Raw genomic sequence first — 16,653 nt, 5'->3', positions numbered from 1 at the left:
GTCTCCAGACACTCAACCCAGCCTTAAGATTATCGGTGCATTAAACAAGACATTGACAGATTCTATTTCGGTGTCAGAAAGTGAGAGACATTGATTCATACCTCAATGACTCAGGGAGCTTCAACAAAGTGTCTTTTTTTACTTACGTAAAGGAAGCCAAGGGCACTTTGGTAAAAAAGTCAGCCTACAGTATGTGGGTAGATTAACTTCCTTTTTTGTGTTTTTCTCTGAAATATTACACAAGATCATTAGAATCAGTACCTGAGGGGGAAGATCTAATTCTGCTGAGCTACAACATCTCAATTAGTGATGCGTGACTGGAGAAATTCCTTTAGGTTTCTTCTTCTGTGCACACTACATTGGATACATTTGTCATACCTAACCTAACTAATAAAGTCATAGCTCTCACCCTGAGTAGCTCCTCTGGGAGGTCTCCCCCCTCATTGATCCCTCTGTTCATGGAGATAAAGCGCTCCACGGGGGGCTTGTCTCTGACGTTGGGATTGTGCAGGCTTGTGTTCAGCATAATGATGGCAAATGATAGGACATAGCAGGTGTCTGTGGAGGTAATTAATTATACAATGTTTGTTATGGGGAAACATAAAATACAGCACAATCCCACATCTCTTTGTGTGTGTAGAAAAACTTTCCAAAATGTAAGGATTAGTGTGGACATTATTAAAATGATTGATCTTTTGTCACTAAGTATAAAGTATATAAACTAAATTATTGATATTGTAATACAAAGAGATCCTTCACTTATATTTAAATTCCAAACATTTTCTTCCTCAAATTCTATTGTGAAACTCAAACTCAGCTCTTATTAAAAGTGTATCAGTGGGCTGTACAGTGGAAGGTATTTCACTCATTTATTATAATGCTATTGAAATGACAGCACAATTGATTTGTGATCAGCAATCCATCAGCAGATTTTCTCACAAAAATGTAGGACTCAGTCTAATAAAAATGAGAGTTTAATCAACAAAGAGCCCCATATTCTGGGACACACAGGCGGCTTTGGAGGGCTGCAGTCATGAACACACACACACACACACACACACACACACACACACACACACACACACACACACACACGCACACACACACACACAAATCCACATCATAACTCCTGCTAACCATCCTCCACCTCATCCATCCACACACTAACTGCCCCAGTCAACATCCCCTGCATTGTAACTTACGACCCTGAGCGCACCGGTCCTGAGAGATGACCCATAACTAAGTCTGGGTGTGTCACCATTGCACCACATCAATATTCATGACCTGAGCTGTCACCTGTGTCCCCCTCAGCACTCGCTTGGTTAACACAGGAGCATAAGACGATGTGCAACGGGCTGAGATTGCACTAATGACCACTGACCGACGATCGATTTCATTATCACTGCTGAAGACACCAATAGTGAACACACTGCAATTGGTGAGGAAGCTGCTAACTACGGTGGAAAACGGCAAAGGAAACAGACTGTTGCTCCAGTCAAGTTATGATTCTCTGAAAGCAGATATCTATGTAGTCAGAAAGTGTCTATTTTCTCCAGCATTTTAGGAAAAATCTCCATGGTCGTTGCCACATGCTAGATGTCTGCTGGGGGAAGACATTTATCTGAGGCTGAGGTGGTCTGGCTGGCCCATATTATCTATGGACTGTCTAGCTGAGTCTGACTCATAAGTCTGCTGCAGTGTGTGTATGTATGTGTGTGTGTGTGTGTGTGTGTGTGTGTGTGTGTGTGTGTGTGTGTGTGTGTGTGTGTGTGTGTGTGTGTGTGTGTGTGTGTGTGTGTGTGGTACCTGTGGACTGGAAGACACCGGGATTGCATTGGCAGTACCTGGAGGCAAACGCCTCCATCATACGATCAATCTTCTGGGCTTCGCCAGGAAGTCTGAAGCTCCACAGAAACTGCCTACAACATCAGGAACAGAGAGAGAAAAGTGAATAACAGATCATAAAATATTGCAGCAGTTGTGGCCGGGTTGGCTCAGTGGCAGAGCAGGTGCACATATACTAAGAGGTTTATGCCTCGACGCAGAGGTCCAGGGTTCAAGTCCGACCTGTGACAATTTCCTGCATGTCTTCCCCCTCTCTCTCACCTAGCTGTCCTGTCAAAAATTAAAGGTGGAAAAGCCCAAAAGAATAATCTTTAAAAAATATATTGCAGTGGTTGGATATTCAATCTAAACTACAAACCCTACTATATGTCTCAGATGTTTGTTTGTTTTTCATTAATCTTTCGTGAATGCAGCATAATCCAGTGTTATGACCAACATTAGCACTGCATAAAAAAACACCATCATCCCATTCTTTTTTAATAATTCCAGTGCAGAGGCCTCCAGCAAAAACAATTACAGGGTCATCTGCAAAGAAGTTGAACCAGGCTAAACTTTTGCCGTGACACAGCCTCGTCTGTCAGGGCGTTGCATTGACCGATTCAATCAAATTCATGCTAGCGCTCATTCCTGGTTTGTAGCATGCATGACATAATTCTACAGTTTACCTTGTGCAATTGTACTGTAATAATGTGTCCAAAATCCTTTCTCATAGTATTATAAACCACTGTAGGAAGACTCCCACGCCAACACAGACCCTTGCATTTCTTTAACACAGTGCTATATTTGGTCGTTAACTCACCTTAAGGCTTGTACGAGGTTGAGGTCTGCAAACTCATGAAGCTCCACAAACGCCTGGAGGACCTTGATGTTAAAGTCATCCCTGAAGGAGAGCAGGGTCACGCATGTTTAACTATTTACACTCTTTCCAGTCAAACAGAAACAAAAGAAACTGTTAATACGGAATTCATTTCGGAAATGTACTACAGTGACAATTTCATACGTTTTGGGGGTCAACATGGAAAGTAAATGCAGCCATGTCACAGCACTCGTTTCAGACAGAAAGCCACTGTGTTTGCAGGCAGGATAAAATCCCTGTTGTTTTGACAGTCCTATCCCCATTGATTTCCCTTCGATAGGAACCACATGTCCGCTCAGTTATTTTACTGGCCCCGTCTCCCGTCGCTGCTCCGCTCCAGAAATCCAGACCACCAATTTCCTGGAGCTTTATGCCCTTGTCTGAGCACATGCAGTGCAGATCTGAAGGAGATGGGGAGAGGAAAAAGAGAGGTGGAAGAAAAACAGAGGGAAACTGGAAAGCTCACCGTTCCCCTAAGTAGTCCCCGATGACTGTTTTGTTGAGCCCCTCGCCTTTGTAGAGGAACTGTGCGATGTCCTCTGGGGTGTTCTGGAGAAGATCGTTCTCAAGAAGAAACTGGATCCCCTGTTAAAAAAAAGAGTGCACTTTTACACTTCAGTTACCTGTTTTGGTCTGTTTTAATAGCCCTGATAGATGGCTTGGGGATATTTTAAAATTGTATTCAAGATGCTCAATCAAATCATGTGATATTGATTCTGAACAATCGGTTTAGGACTAGGCCTGACCTTTTTAGGGTCCATGTTGAATTTCTTCCTCCCCATGGCGATCTGTTTGTTTCTTTGCGTGGTTTTGCTGCAATAAAAAAAAAAACACAGACAAATCCATCACGTTAAGGGTGTCCCCAGGCTGCATGTTGTGTTTGTTCTGAAGGTAAGTTTGGGATGGGTCCATCCAGGACGTAACATGACTTTGTTTATTTACTACTCCGTCACAGTGTGTGTACAGTGGGTTTAACCTGAAATAACTGGAAATAGGCTAAACATGTCTAACGTAACATCACCTGTCCAGCACTTGTACATAAACAGTTTAATCTATCCTGCAGCCATTTGGATGTCACTCTTCCTGAAAACATTTTGCATGCGCTCCAAAGGGAAATCTCCACCTTTGTGTGTGTCTGTGCATGATCCCTATGCTTCCTGTGTGCCCAAAATAGCCCAAGCCCCTTTGCCAGCTGCACCTGAGACACACACACACACACACAGACTGTTTGGCTAATGTTGAGTCAAGGGACTGTCCCGCTTCACTCCTCAAACAAAAGGGGATTAACACACATACACACACACACACACACACACACACACACACACACACACACACACCGACAGGTGTGAGGCTCATGGAAGGAGCGACAACATGGCTCAATGGCTTTGAAAAGCAGAGGAGGCTAAACAAAAGAATGAACTAGTCCTGAAACGAGTCAATGAATCAAAAGTCAACTGACAAAATAGGAGGATGGGCTAATTTTTCCAGTTTTTTTTATCAGTGTACATTTATTTTCTTTGGGTTTTGGACTGTTTGTCAGACAAAATAAGCAACGTGAAGCCATCAAAATGGCAAACATTTGCTGGTACCAGCTTTCTAAATGTCACTATTTTCTGCTTTACCCTGTTTTATATCATTTTAAACTGAACATATTTCGTGTTGGACTGTTTGTTGGACACAACGAAAAATCTGAATATGTAATCGTGGGCTCTGGGAATTTATGATGGAAATTTTTCTGACATTTTACAGACAACACAGCTAATCAACTTTTATGGAAAATAAACAGCAGAATGATCATAAAAACAATCATTACTTGCAGCCTTTTAACAATTAATTAATTAGTGAAGAAAATAAAACTCACCTCTCCCCTACACAGGTTAGCTGCTCGATCTCAGTCATTACCTCTGCAATCTCAAACTTCAGCCGCTGCAGAGAAGAAAACAGAACAATGACTTATTTACTTATTTCATAAACTAGAACTTGAGTTTTATTTATTCTAAAAACAAAATAGACAGGGGAGGACAACACAGATCCAGCTGCAGCTCTCAATGAACAAGTAAATACTGTCAAGGAGGTTCCTAATTTGATAGGTACATAATATTTCATAGCAAAGAGCATTCTTCTTTTAGGGTTTCCTTATAGTTGGGGATGTGTGATATAGTTAAATATTACAATATTACACAATCTTTATAAAATCATCCTAACAGGGCATGTCTGCCCTTATTAGTGGACAGTTGGGAGGCGACATGAAGTGCTCGATAGCATTACTTTTCTGATATATAGACAAAATCACACATTACATATACAAACTATTGTTCAATGCCAATATGTAACTTTGTTCAGCACTACATCAGAAGAGTCTTCAGACTCAATAATTAATAAATACTTCAATAACTCATTTTATTAGTTTCCAATTTGATCATAATGCCCAGCCCTACTTACGAAAACTTTCTGCTGCTTGAGCAAATAAAAACGTCATCGTTAGGCCGTTACTCACTTCAATATCATCCAGAAGCTCTTTTTTCCTGCGTCGTATGTTCGACAGCTCATCTCTTTCCTCCAAAGACAGGTCCTCAGGTACTGAAAATACAGGGAGAAGGGAAAATGAAAGAGCATATGTGAGCGAGAGAGGGAGGGGCAGGCTTATAAGGATGGATTAAATTAATTCACCTTTCGACCAGTCAGAGTCACAGGGATTAAGCCGGGCATACCTGTTCAATGAGCCATCCTAAAGACATTACTCATGACCTAAATTAATACACTAACAGAGAGGAGTTCATACACTCTCAGTTATGTTTGTAAAATGTGAACTCAGTACATTCATTCTTTTTTTAAATCTATTTACCATTTAGGTCTTTGGTCTGTGCATATTTTGCCCACTGCAGGTTGACTTCCCCGCTCATCCAATCACCAAACATAGCAGTAAAAAACAATTAGAATCTATTGTTGAACTCTTGAACTCTCCTCTTTGGAGTAAGGACATACTGCCTTTCAAAACTGTGACTGGAGCAGGCTTTGGAAAAAGATTTATTTATTTATAGAAACAGATTATCACATTGTTTGGGAATGCTTTGTCTTTGGAAAGTAGTAAGCATGATTATATCATATATATTATAGGTAAGAATTGTCCTAAATTATAAATTCTTTGCTTAATCTATCATCTCACAGGTCTGGCAGAGGCAAAGACAGCTTTGTGTTCACTGGAAAAGGCCTCATATGTTTTCTCAAAGACATTGGTTACTTTCATGGTCAGACATTATTTATTCAGAACAAAGGGCTGCCAGAAAACATGGGGCGAAGGTATTTGGGACAGGCGGAAAACAAGTTGTGAACACAACGTTAAGATATTATCACCTTTTAAGATGATATGGGGAATTTAACAGTTGCATATTTACACATCCAGCAGTTACGGAGCAATTATATCACTATGTCGAGTCATGTTTCTGGCTACCTGGTGAATGTAAGTCCAATATTCACTTTCCTTTTTAGATAGACCTTAACAGTCCCGCCCACAGCCAACTCCGGAAGTAAGAATACAATACAATTTCTCCATTGACAATTGGAGTATAAGCCATAAAATCTTAACCGTCGATGGTAGACTTAAAACCAGCTACGACATGACTAAGCGATTATATATGCTCATATAGATGCCAAAAGTTCATGGGGCACCAACCTTGTTTTGAGATAAATGTCTTTTATTCGCAATGTCTTGGATAAGAACTTCATTATCCACAATCCTAAGCATAACAGCAACATCTCTGATTTGTCCAACTCGTTGTTACCATAGAAACGTTTACCTTACCCGCAATCCGTGAACGGCTAGAGCGAGCTTCTGCCATTGAAGTCTATGATAGTTTATGTACACGGTATTGTACCTTTGCCTTTTTTGCCGTTTTCAAAATGTTTTTTTGCGCCAAATCAAATGTGTTATGCTCACTATTCATCTCGTAGCTGGTTGGCTAGGTTCCAGACTTAAAAGTCTTTATATAAGCAATTTTCGAAACGTCAATGAAACAACTGAATGGGGAACAACACTTCCGGAACCAGAGCCGTTAAAAAAGTGGGCGGTCACTGTTGAGCTCTATTGTGCAGCCATATTGTCGTCTTCTGTCTTCATATGTATTGTGTTTGTTTATATCTCATGTCGTTTATTTATAAATTCATTTAAAAAGTACCATTTCCCACCTTTATACAGCACCTTTACAGTATATACAGTTTTACGCATTTATAATATATAGCAGGTGTTAGAAGTGCTGTAGGCTATTACACAAAAGCCACATACGAGGAAAAAGTTTCTCATGAGAATTTAAATTCCAAACCAAATTAAAACCACAGAAACATCCCTGTTGGAAAGCAGATCACTTCCATAAATAACATCCTGGGCTTGACACGCACACGCACACACACACACACACACACACACACACACACACACACACACACACACACACACACACACCACTGAGCATCTGGTGAGTCCTGCCCCCTCAAATATTGGCTTTCAGATAGTCGACTCTCGTCGGGCCCTCATTTGGGGTAATTAACACTGCAGAGAGAGAGCGGCACATCACGCAACATGTGTGTTTTAAAGCATGAGCACACAAACACTGTATACACAGGTGAGTACACAATATACACACCATGCATACAGAATTTACACTTCACACACATTACATGTATTTTATTCTACACTGTGGGTCCCCAGGAGCCACCTCCTTATCTTTCATTTAACCGTGCCATGTCAACCTCTAACCCCCCCCCTTCCAGATCCCTCAGGAGGACCTCCCCCTCTCTTCTCCAACACATCAGAAAAGAGCAATGCATCTGAGAGCAGGCTGACAGGAATTAGGTCATTTTCACATGGAGCTATACCAGATTGTGCTTCTCCTACACTGTTTCTCTCTCTCTCTCTTTCACACGCACGCACACATACACACACACACACACACACACACACACACACACACACACACACACACACACACACACACACACACTCCCCCTCTATCTTTCTCTTTGTCCGCCTCCACCCCAGTGCTTGAAGTGGGGGTGAGAGCACATTCAAATCCCCCAACGAATCATACCGCTAAGCAGCTTTGCAATTCAGACGCCCCCCTCTCAATGTTTCCCCTCTGACTGTAAATAATAGAAAAAAAAAGTAAAGTTATTTCCTCTCGTCTTATCTATCTACTGCATCTCTCTCTCACACCCTTTAAATCATTCCATCCCCTCAGTCTTGCTCTGTAAGACAAAGTGACCATGGACTATTAGGTTATTATGTTCTGAGGGCTCGGAGCTCATGTTATCACAGACGAGCAGCCAGTCAAGAGAGCTGGGATCCAGATGGCTGTGTGATCACTTCTCTCTCCCACAATGATGCTCACACAGTATCTTCCAACTTCTACAAGATGAAACAAAAGAAGAAAGGCAGAGGAGAGAGAAAGAGAACTACTTTTTAAAAGATATATGAAACTTAAAAAGATGCTAATGGAGTATACATACCATGTCTACCAAGCATTGTACAGCTGAATGATGACTCACCCTAATTGTTCAAGATATATAAAAAAGGTTATTTTACTGGCTTCACTGCAATAAAGAAAAGTCCTTTGTGATAGAAATGTTGATTGTAAATGTCCTTAATGGCAGTAAGACAGCTGCTGCTGATTTAATGGAATCCTATATTTATTGTAAACTGTAAGACTGAAATTGTTAAGTATAGACTGCCAAGTACATTTTTTGTAATTTTTGTCAAGTGGCAATAAAAGTGGGAGGGAGGTTGTTGGGGACTGTGTGGGTGGATGAATTGGATCTCTGTAAAGGATTTTGTTTTCCCTTTATTTCTTGCCTTTATTTTTTTATTTTTTACTTTTGTATTTTTACAAAAAACTAAAACATTTTTGTTCAGATAGAACAAGTGTGCAATGAAGCGGGATGAAGCAAATGTTTCAACTTGAGCAAAAATGTACGAGTATCCCGTAGATTTACGGATCTACTTTTTAAACATCCAGAGACAAGATGAAAAAGGAAATAGACTGAAGGAAACTAACAGAAAAAACAGGTGAGAACAAACACCTGAACACCTTTATTTTGTAATTGAACGTGAAAGTGTTTTTTGACTGATACAATTTCGACCTGAGAGAAGTTTTTGACCTTCGAGACAGTAGTTGACAAAAACAATCTCACTACGAGGTCCATTTGGTATCTGTTTTGGAGCTTTCAATCCTATCACACAATATTCCTCAGCAGATGGGAGTTTGCCCATTTTTGGAAACTTAGCATCTTAACAAATGTCTAATAGATTGGACCCCCAGTGAAGTCTGTGGGGTTGAAGAGGGGGAAAAGGGAGACTAGTTTTAAAGCAAAAGGATGCTCTCAATGCCAAACAGCAAAGAAAGGGAGAAACTCAAGAGTGATGTATGAACAGATAACAGCACACCAGACATCTTCACACTCTGCCTCCATTAACTTCTTTCTTTACCTTCAGTTAAACAGCCTTATAAAGCAGTAATTGTGGAGCAAAGAGACCCTGCAGGCAACCTACGTCTGTAATGTGCAAAAAGAACTCCATCCCTCCTACTCTGGCTGGAATGGGACAAATTGTCTGAGGAGACTGAATTTGTTTGTTTGTTTGTCTGTATTTCGTAGCATGAGGAAAATTCAGAGTAATCTGATATCATTGTGAGGACAACTACTACTGTACAGCCGAGACTGGACATATGATGCATTATGCATGAAAGTCTAGGAATCTGTGAGTGTGTGTTTATGTGTGCGTATTCCCATAGAGAGCAGCCCTCCTGATAAAAAAAATCCATATTAGGTTATATATAAACACTCCATGCTTAACCCCAGGCACGGCCACATAGATTACAAATGCAACACCACTCAGCCTATTCATGTTATAACTTAGGGGGCTGCTGTTCCAGTTACAATCAATACATCATCATAATAGTTCAAACTTGCATGCTTAGCCTTCCCCCCTACCATTGCTCTTAAGGCATGCATGGATGAGTAACTACCACTGTGCTCAAGTTTTCTCCAACAGACACGTGGTCCAGAATGTTTTAAAGGAAAGGTCATTGAGGTTGTAACTTCCTCTTTCAAATCTCACAATCACTTTTAGCTCTATTCTCCTAGTCAACCATAACCAGCCGGGTCAACACCATCTCCTGGGGTTAGAAGAAAGGTCAGGAGCCAAGTTCAGCAAGGCTCAACGTGCAGCTAAGGCAGCTAAGGTTGCTCACAGCATGTTAAAAAAAAAGCATATTATTAATTTTCTTCTTTTTTTAAAAATTTGCCCCAAAGCTTACAGTTTGTTTGGCTGCACTGTAAACAGATACATGAGTTACCAGTAGTAGAAAAACATAGCTTCTGATCAACCAGGACTGAAATCTGAATTATCAAAGTATTAAAATGCAAACATTTTCACAAAGTAGGAAAAGTTGATCACTCTTTAGTCTTAATCCAGGTCATTGTCAATTCAGATTACAGTTGGTATATTATTAGTGGTAGAATCTCATGACTCCATTATAACTGTCTGAAACTTGCCCATGCTCTAGACAGTCATAGGGTTAATAAAAAGTAAAAAACATCACATGCAAATTATTCATGCCACCAATAACAGAGGTTGTTCCAGCTCAATGACGTTCTTTGTTGGAGTCACTGATCACTGTCTCAGTTACTGTACATAAACACAACTATTAATACTTTATACTTTAGCATGGTGTCAGCAGAAGTGCTGCTCCACATGTTAGACCTGCTGCCTGATCTGTGGTTGAACCTTTAGACCTCAATCAACTGAAAACTACTCAGGGTCTTGAATAATACATTACTGCCCGGTTCCTCACTCCAGTCCACAGTCCGGACAGGAAGACCTCAGTTGATACAGTTTACTGTCTAATGCTTCTGGAGATAATGGAGAGATTGTGATCTGATTCACGTGACCGACGGGCCTTTATTGGCAGACTAAACGCCTTTGACAGTCAAGCCTTTCCAAAATCCTTGGCATCAAGGTCAGTGGAGAGGATGGTTTTACATGCTGATACCCCAGTTGTATTGGGTTATGATTACTGAATGCTCAACTTGGAGAGTCATAATACTATGTCAATGTGGGTTCCAATAATGTTTCATTTAAATAATATGCCCAATTCTCAAAAATGTTGACGGATATAAGAAAGCATGCATTAATTTGTGCAATTCTACTTTGAATGGAAAGCAAAGTAAAATACGGTCTGTTTTGCAGCTATGTTCGCTTTCATTTATATCTCAGGCAAGATTGCATCAGCCGCAACATGTAAAATATATACTACTCTTGTATGTCCAACAGCCATATTGTTAATAGTTCGAGCATTTATTCAGGAGCTGTAGCTAATTAGCCAAAATTTACAACCACCAGTAAAATCTTTTAACCTTTAGAGGCCGTCAGTCGACCTAAAACTCATTTTGGTCAACTCCTTTGCTAAAAACTTCACTTAACCAAACCTGTATTGTCCTTTTGAGAGTGACAATCCCTGCCAAAGTGAAATGCTTCCTGATTTTCACTAGTCTTGATGTGTGACAATGGAGGGGATGTCTGCCGTGATTAGGGCTTCTGGGCTGGTCTTCTCGTAACAATAGCAACCCTGTGAGCATGACGAGGGCAGAAGCCGTTCCCACCGCAGGCTAATTAGAGAGCACTTATGAGTTCACAACACTAGATTATGGCGTGGTTGTTTCATATTTTTGCAACCCAGCTGAGTTAACAGTGATGTAAAAAAGCTGGTTTAAGCTGAGTGTGTTAGAGTCGGTGACACACTGACAAACAAAACTCCAAAGGGCTCATGTTCACATTTGCAGGTACATAAGACACCTATAGATGATACAACATAACACTTTCACAAGAAAAATCCTTCATTTTTATTTTCTGCATAAAATACATACCACATCGCCTTTTCTCCTCTCCAGTTGCCATGATGACTGACATGCCATCAGCAGAGGTGTCTGTGTCCTTATGATGGTCAGTACCGTAAGTGTCAGTACTGTAGCTGCCTGCTGTAAGAGCTTTTAGCAGCTTGTTTCCAGCGTGTGTACTCTTGCAATTGTGGCTGGTAGGTGTGTAGTAATTGTTTTCCCCTCTCGACGTTACTCCTACTCACAGCTCTCAAGCATGCAGAGACACACACTCACACACCAAGCACGCACACACACGCGCGCGCGCGCACACACACACACACACACACACACACACACACACACACACACACACACACTTTGACAGTTCCTGCCTCTTGACAGATGACAGTAATGGTATGAAAATAGCCCACATTCCTCCTTCTGCAACCGCCCAGCCTGGTCCAACCAGCTCTCCATACACCTCCTCTAGTCTCATTTTATCAACTTCTGCATTTTTTTCAACTCTTACACTTTGCTCTTCTGCTTCAACTCACTTTGTTTTTCTTTAGACACACACAGAGCTGAAAATCACCTGAAGATCACTTGCCCATCATTAGCCCTAAAACTACCAAAAGACCCATCTTCGCTTCACAAGGGCTTCTGGCTATTTTTTACGCTGATGATGGGGTTTTTGCTTTCATTTCACATCAGATCAGCAGCGCTGAGGGTGCAGCCACAACAGCAGAGTGCACTTGTTTAAATACAATCCATTCACCTTAAGAACAAATGCTACAACTTGTATGAGGCTGGAGTAGCAGCTACTCCAGTCCATAGTGCTTAGGTTACTGTCCCCTTTACTGAGTCACTTTTTACACTATTCTGAGGTTTCATTAGCCACTATTGCAAACATTAGATTTACAAATATGACTGTGCCCTTTTAGTATAAGTAGTGACTCAGAATTTGTCCACAAATACAGTGCATCAAACTACATATGCTGAACTGCAAGTTCGTTTTTTTAAAAGACTTATTTGCTGTGTGTTTCTGCTATAACCACTAAGGAACACATATCTCATCCATTATGTTTACTAGTTCTTTCTTTACATTACAACACTGGGCTAGTTTCCCATTTGCCTCATGATCCTGGCTTTGATAATACTGATTTTCACTGATTGAACGCATAAAAGAATTATGATTTACGTATTTATTTTGTCAGTAAATCAAATGTCCACAATGGAATTTCATGACCAGCCAAACTAAGCAACAGCACACTTCCATTCACTCCCAAATGAAAACCTTGGGAGCTCTGGTTAATGATGACCATCTCGCCTGCGATTCCACCAGCTGAGGCTGTACAAAGCGGCAGCATGCTTCAATGCTCAGAATGAAAATGCTAACATGCAGGTGCAAATCCACCATCATAATAGCAATGCGCCAAGGTACAAACGTGCCTGGCTTTTAAAGGGAATGGCAGATGACACTCTGATTGGTTTGATGCATGTTACGCCCAAAACACACCTATGAATTAATGAAAACACTAAGTACAACCCTTTTGAACCATGCACCCAGCGCACGGACCCTTTTTTCCGCCGTCAAACTAGCAAAAGTGGATTTGGACACGCACCTGCGCCACGCGCTTCACGCCATGCGCTTAGATCGTTAAAATAGGGCCCTGAGAGTAAAACACTAGCATCAAACACCAATACACAAATACAAACTTTTAATCTTAACAGTTTGAATAATGTAAGTGACTTCACATTAATCATTAGTTTCTTTAAAGAAAAGAGGGAAATTATTTCACGCAAACATTTTTATTTTATAACATACCAGTTTTTGTAGGAAACAAAAAGGAATGAAAATCAGCAGTTTGCTTCAATAGATATATAATTTGATTTTGCCTGTAGTAGTTTAATGACATGATGATGATGATGAAAAAAAGGTAAAGGTACGTAATAACAAAGAACATTACAGTAAATGTCCTCTCTTGCCATGCACCTGCATCATCTAGAAATACAAATGAATGTGGTGTTTCCATTGCTTCCACCTCCATTACTTTCTGAAAAATAGTAAGTCGCAGTTTTACTATAGTAAATGCAGTGTTTTTCACGTTGTTTTATAGCTGTGTATGAAAGCTCAGAAATCTTACCTGGACATGTTGGTATCTTCGCTCTTTTACCTGTTTACTGTTTCTCTCGAACAGTGTAGTGTATACAGTAATTGATTCATTCTTATTTGGTGTTTCTTTATTGCCAAAAAAGTCTTTCTGAGTTTTCCCTATATATATACAGTATGTGTTCACTAACAAGTCTTTCAGTTGAAATTGCAATTAGCAGTGTTTATAAAATTCAACAGACTGAAATCCATTCTGTTTTGAATGTATGGTTAACAGTTTTGACAGCAGTGTGTTAGCATTTGAACAAAGTGCTGTGAATCCACAGTGTTGTGCAGGTTGTGGTTAAAGTCATGGGATAAGTGTGTAGAGTTTTGAAAACTGTGTTCAAGCAATGAAAAACAAACTAGAGTTTGGTTCACATGAACTGCTGCTGTGCATACTGTAGTTAGAGTTTTGCACATGTAGCTCCAGTTGTGCCCACTGTTGTTTAGCAATTGAAAAAAAAAAAAAGTAGTTTGTAGTTTAGCATGTTAGCATGCTAACATTTGCTAATTTGCTAAACACAAACTACAGCTGAGGGTGATGGGAATGTGATTAGTTTTTCAGTTATTTATGTGAAACTTCTGACCTGCTGGTGGCGCTAGAGAAAAATCTAATAATCACCACAGTCACTAGTCTTCATCATCTGGGAACTGGATAACTGAACCAAATTTCATGGCAATCTGTCCGATAGTTGTTGAGATATAATAGTTTGGATCAAAGTGTTTGACAGACCGACAGCTAGCATGGCTAAAAACAAAAGAGGTTGAAAGGTTTCACCATCATCCGCAGAAATTCATTTGTTCTTGATGATAATTGTCATGTTTGTATTTAAGTAATGTAATGTAATGTAATGTAATATGTGAACTTTTGTCACACACTGCCCCCAGAAAGGCCTAAAAATGCTAAACAATTGTCTCTTTCCATTGTTTGTTGGCCTAAAGAAGTTACAGAATGTTCTCCAAGTCTTCAGCAGTCACTTGTTGTCAGCTCTCATCAAGAGACATCCACAGCGTTCCCTTTATGAAAATTCGATTTCAATGAAAAATCAGAGGTTACATCAAACACAACACAGCCTATAACACAATCCCTTGAAGTAAGACAGTCTCTTCACAGAACCCACTAGTCACAGTCACTTATTCATGAACAAGTACTGCATTTGCCAAATTTCAGAAAGAAACGCTTACCCTTGCCTTTGAATTTGAAAAACAGCTTCTGATTGGTTTATTTTTGGGCCATCATATGTAAGAATACTCAGACAAAGTGGTTTTGGCAGCAGGATTCCTTGATCTTTATCTTTGCCTAATTACGAGCTTGACTGCGAGTCTTTCATTATGATTGTTGATCTTACCACACACGTTATTTCCTCTACAGCAAAGTACTGCCTCATTCTTACTAAATGCATATTTTTTCTTACACAGCGTTTGTCTGTCTGTCTGTCTTTCAGCCATCCATCGACTGCAGAAACTTTTTCTTATCTCATCACCTAGTCTACATCCTGCTAAGTCTTTTGCTTTTTTTCCCAAAGGAAGAGCAGAGACATTTTGAAAAGAAGATGGTGATCTTGGCAGCCTGCCATTCAAACAATACAGGATCTGTTGGTTGACAGTGATAACACCTTATTGCTTGGTTTTGTCTCTTGATCTTGTTGTACATAATGTCCTTCAATCTCACACTCTGTCTAGACAAGAGCTTTCCTAATTGACCAATGATTCAGCCACACAATACTAAACCTGCATATGTGGGGCCAAACTAAGCCCTGAAGAATTTTCTGTCAGATCTGTTGAAATGACAGCAATGCTCCCTATTTCTTTAATAATATCAGCACTCCACACAATGTCACCTTCCCCTACCAGCATGCACGACTGATCACAAGACTCACCGCTCGCCTTGCCGTTTACAACAGTGGTTCCCAAATTATAATCCAATAATATAATATACATTATTCTAAAATTACTTTTACCTTTGATGCTTAAAGTATGTTTTGATGCTGATATGTTTGTACTTTCACTTTTCAAGACATACAAGTCCTCCAGAAACTCTTAGCACGGCCTAAGTAAGGACCCCAAAAGTCCTGTGACTCACTCAGGAAATAACTGTAGTGTCTCACCTGCCTACAGTCTGGTATGGAGGCCCTGACACACAGAACTTGAAGACAGAGAAATAAAGACTACAGAGGAGGCAGCAACACAGGCTGTTTATATTGGGTTTAGGCCTTAAATCTGGGAAAGAGTAGAGCAGAGCTAGACGACAGACAGAGAGAGAGAGGCGAGAGACAATCCAGCTGCCAAGTAGGACTCCACTTCTGCTTTTGTTATTTCAAGACAGCAGGAAGGAGAGGAGGTGGATGAGGAGGAGGAGAGAGAGTTCATGACAGCATTAAAATCTGAGCCAGGATTCCTTTATAACCGAAATATGTGGGCGGTTCAGGTCAGACCATCACTCTTTCCCAGGTTCTGTGTAAAGGGGTTTTCCAGATTATGAGCCTCTGTAGCCTTTCATCTTAAATCTCACAAATTGAACCCTGATTAGAAGTAAACATCAGCTGATTCTTGCATCATCTCTACAGAGGAGCAGACTTTGTTTTTCCTAGAGGAGTAGATGAAAGTAAGATAAAAACATCAGTGATGACCTTGTTGGCGGAGCCATTTGTGGTATTAATAGTCAAATTCATTCAACTCTGTCTCCTATAAAATAAATACTACTGTTGTGGGAAGTGTTTAGGGTGGATGATGGGGATACAAAGCACAGTAATTTGACAATAGTCATCAGGTTTCACATCCAGCATCCCAAAACACTCTGGTTAAGGTTAAGAAAAGATTATAGTTTTGCTTAAATATGTCCTGTGTCCCCTAGGTATAAGTCAATTTATGAGGGGATTAATGATGGTCATGTTCCTCTGGTCACATTTCATTATCAAGAGACAATGAC

The 16,653-nt window shown here is 40.3% G+C and overlaps 1 protein-coding gene across 2 annotated transcripts in view; it reads right to left on the bottom strand.

Moving 5' to 3' along the window:
* cyth3b (cytohesin 3b) overlaps positions 1–16,653 on the bottom strand; it is a 35,518-nt gene that overhangs the window by 9,427 nt on the left and 9,438 nt on the right. The window contains exons 1-8 of one of the 2 annotated variants that reach the window (XM_031312684.2): positions 11,621–11,832; positions 5,202–5,284; positions 4,566–4,630; positions 3,448–3,514; positions 3,168–3,286; positions 2,645–2,725; positions 1,807–1,919; positions 410–558 (exon numbers count right to left, since the gene is read on the bottom strand). In XM_031312684.2, coding sequence (XP_031168544.1) covers positions 410–558; positions 1,807–1,919; positions 2,645–2,725; positions 3,168–3,286; positions 3,448–3,514; positions 4,566–4,630; positions 5,202–5,284; positions 11,621–11,663 — 720 coding nt within the window. In that variant the 5' untranslated portion in view covers positions 11,664–11,832. Of the gene's footprint in view, positions 1–409; positions 559–1,806; positions 1,920–2,644; positions 2,726–3,167; positions 3,287–3,447; positions 3,515–4,565; positions 4,631–5,201; positions 5,285–11,620; positions 11,833–16,653 lie in introns of those variants that run through there. The other variant, XM_031312685.2, reaches the window with a different exon arrangement.

Source organism: Sander lucioperca, chromosome 21 (assembly GCF_008315115.2).
Source record: "Sander lucioperca isolate FBNREF2018 chromosome 21, SLUC_FBN_1.2, whole genome shotgun sequence".
Lineage (NCBI taxonomy): Eukaryota > Metazoa > Chordata > Actinopteri > Perciformes > Percidae > Sander > Sander lucioperca.
The sequence above is the reverse complement of the archived record's forward strand: the minus strand, read 5'-3'. Positions and strand labels throughout refer to the sequence as shown.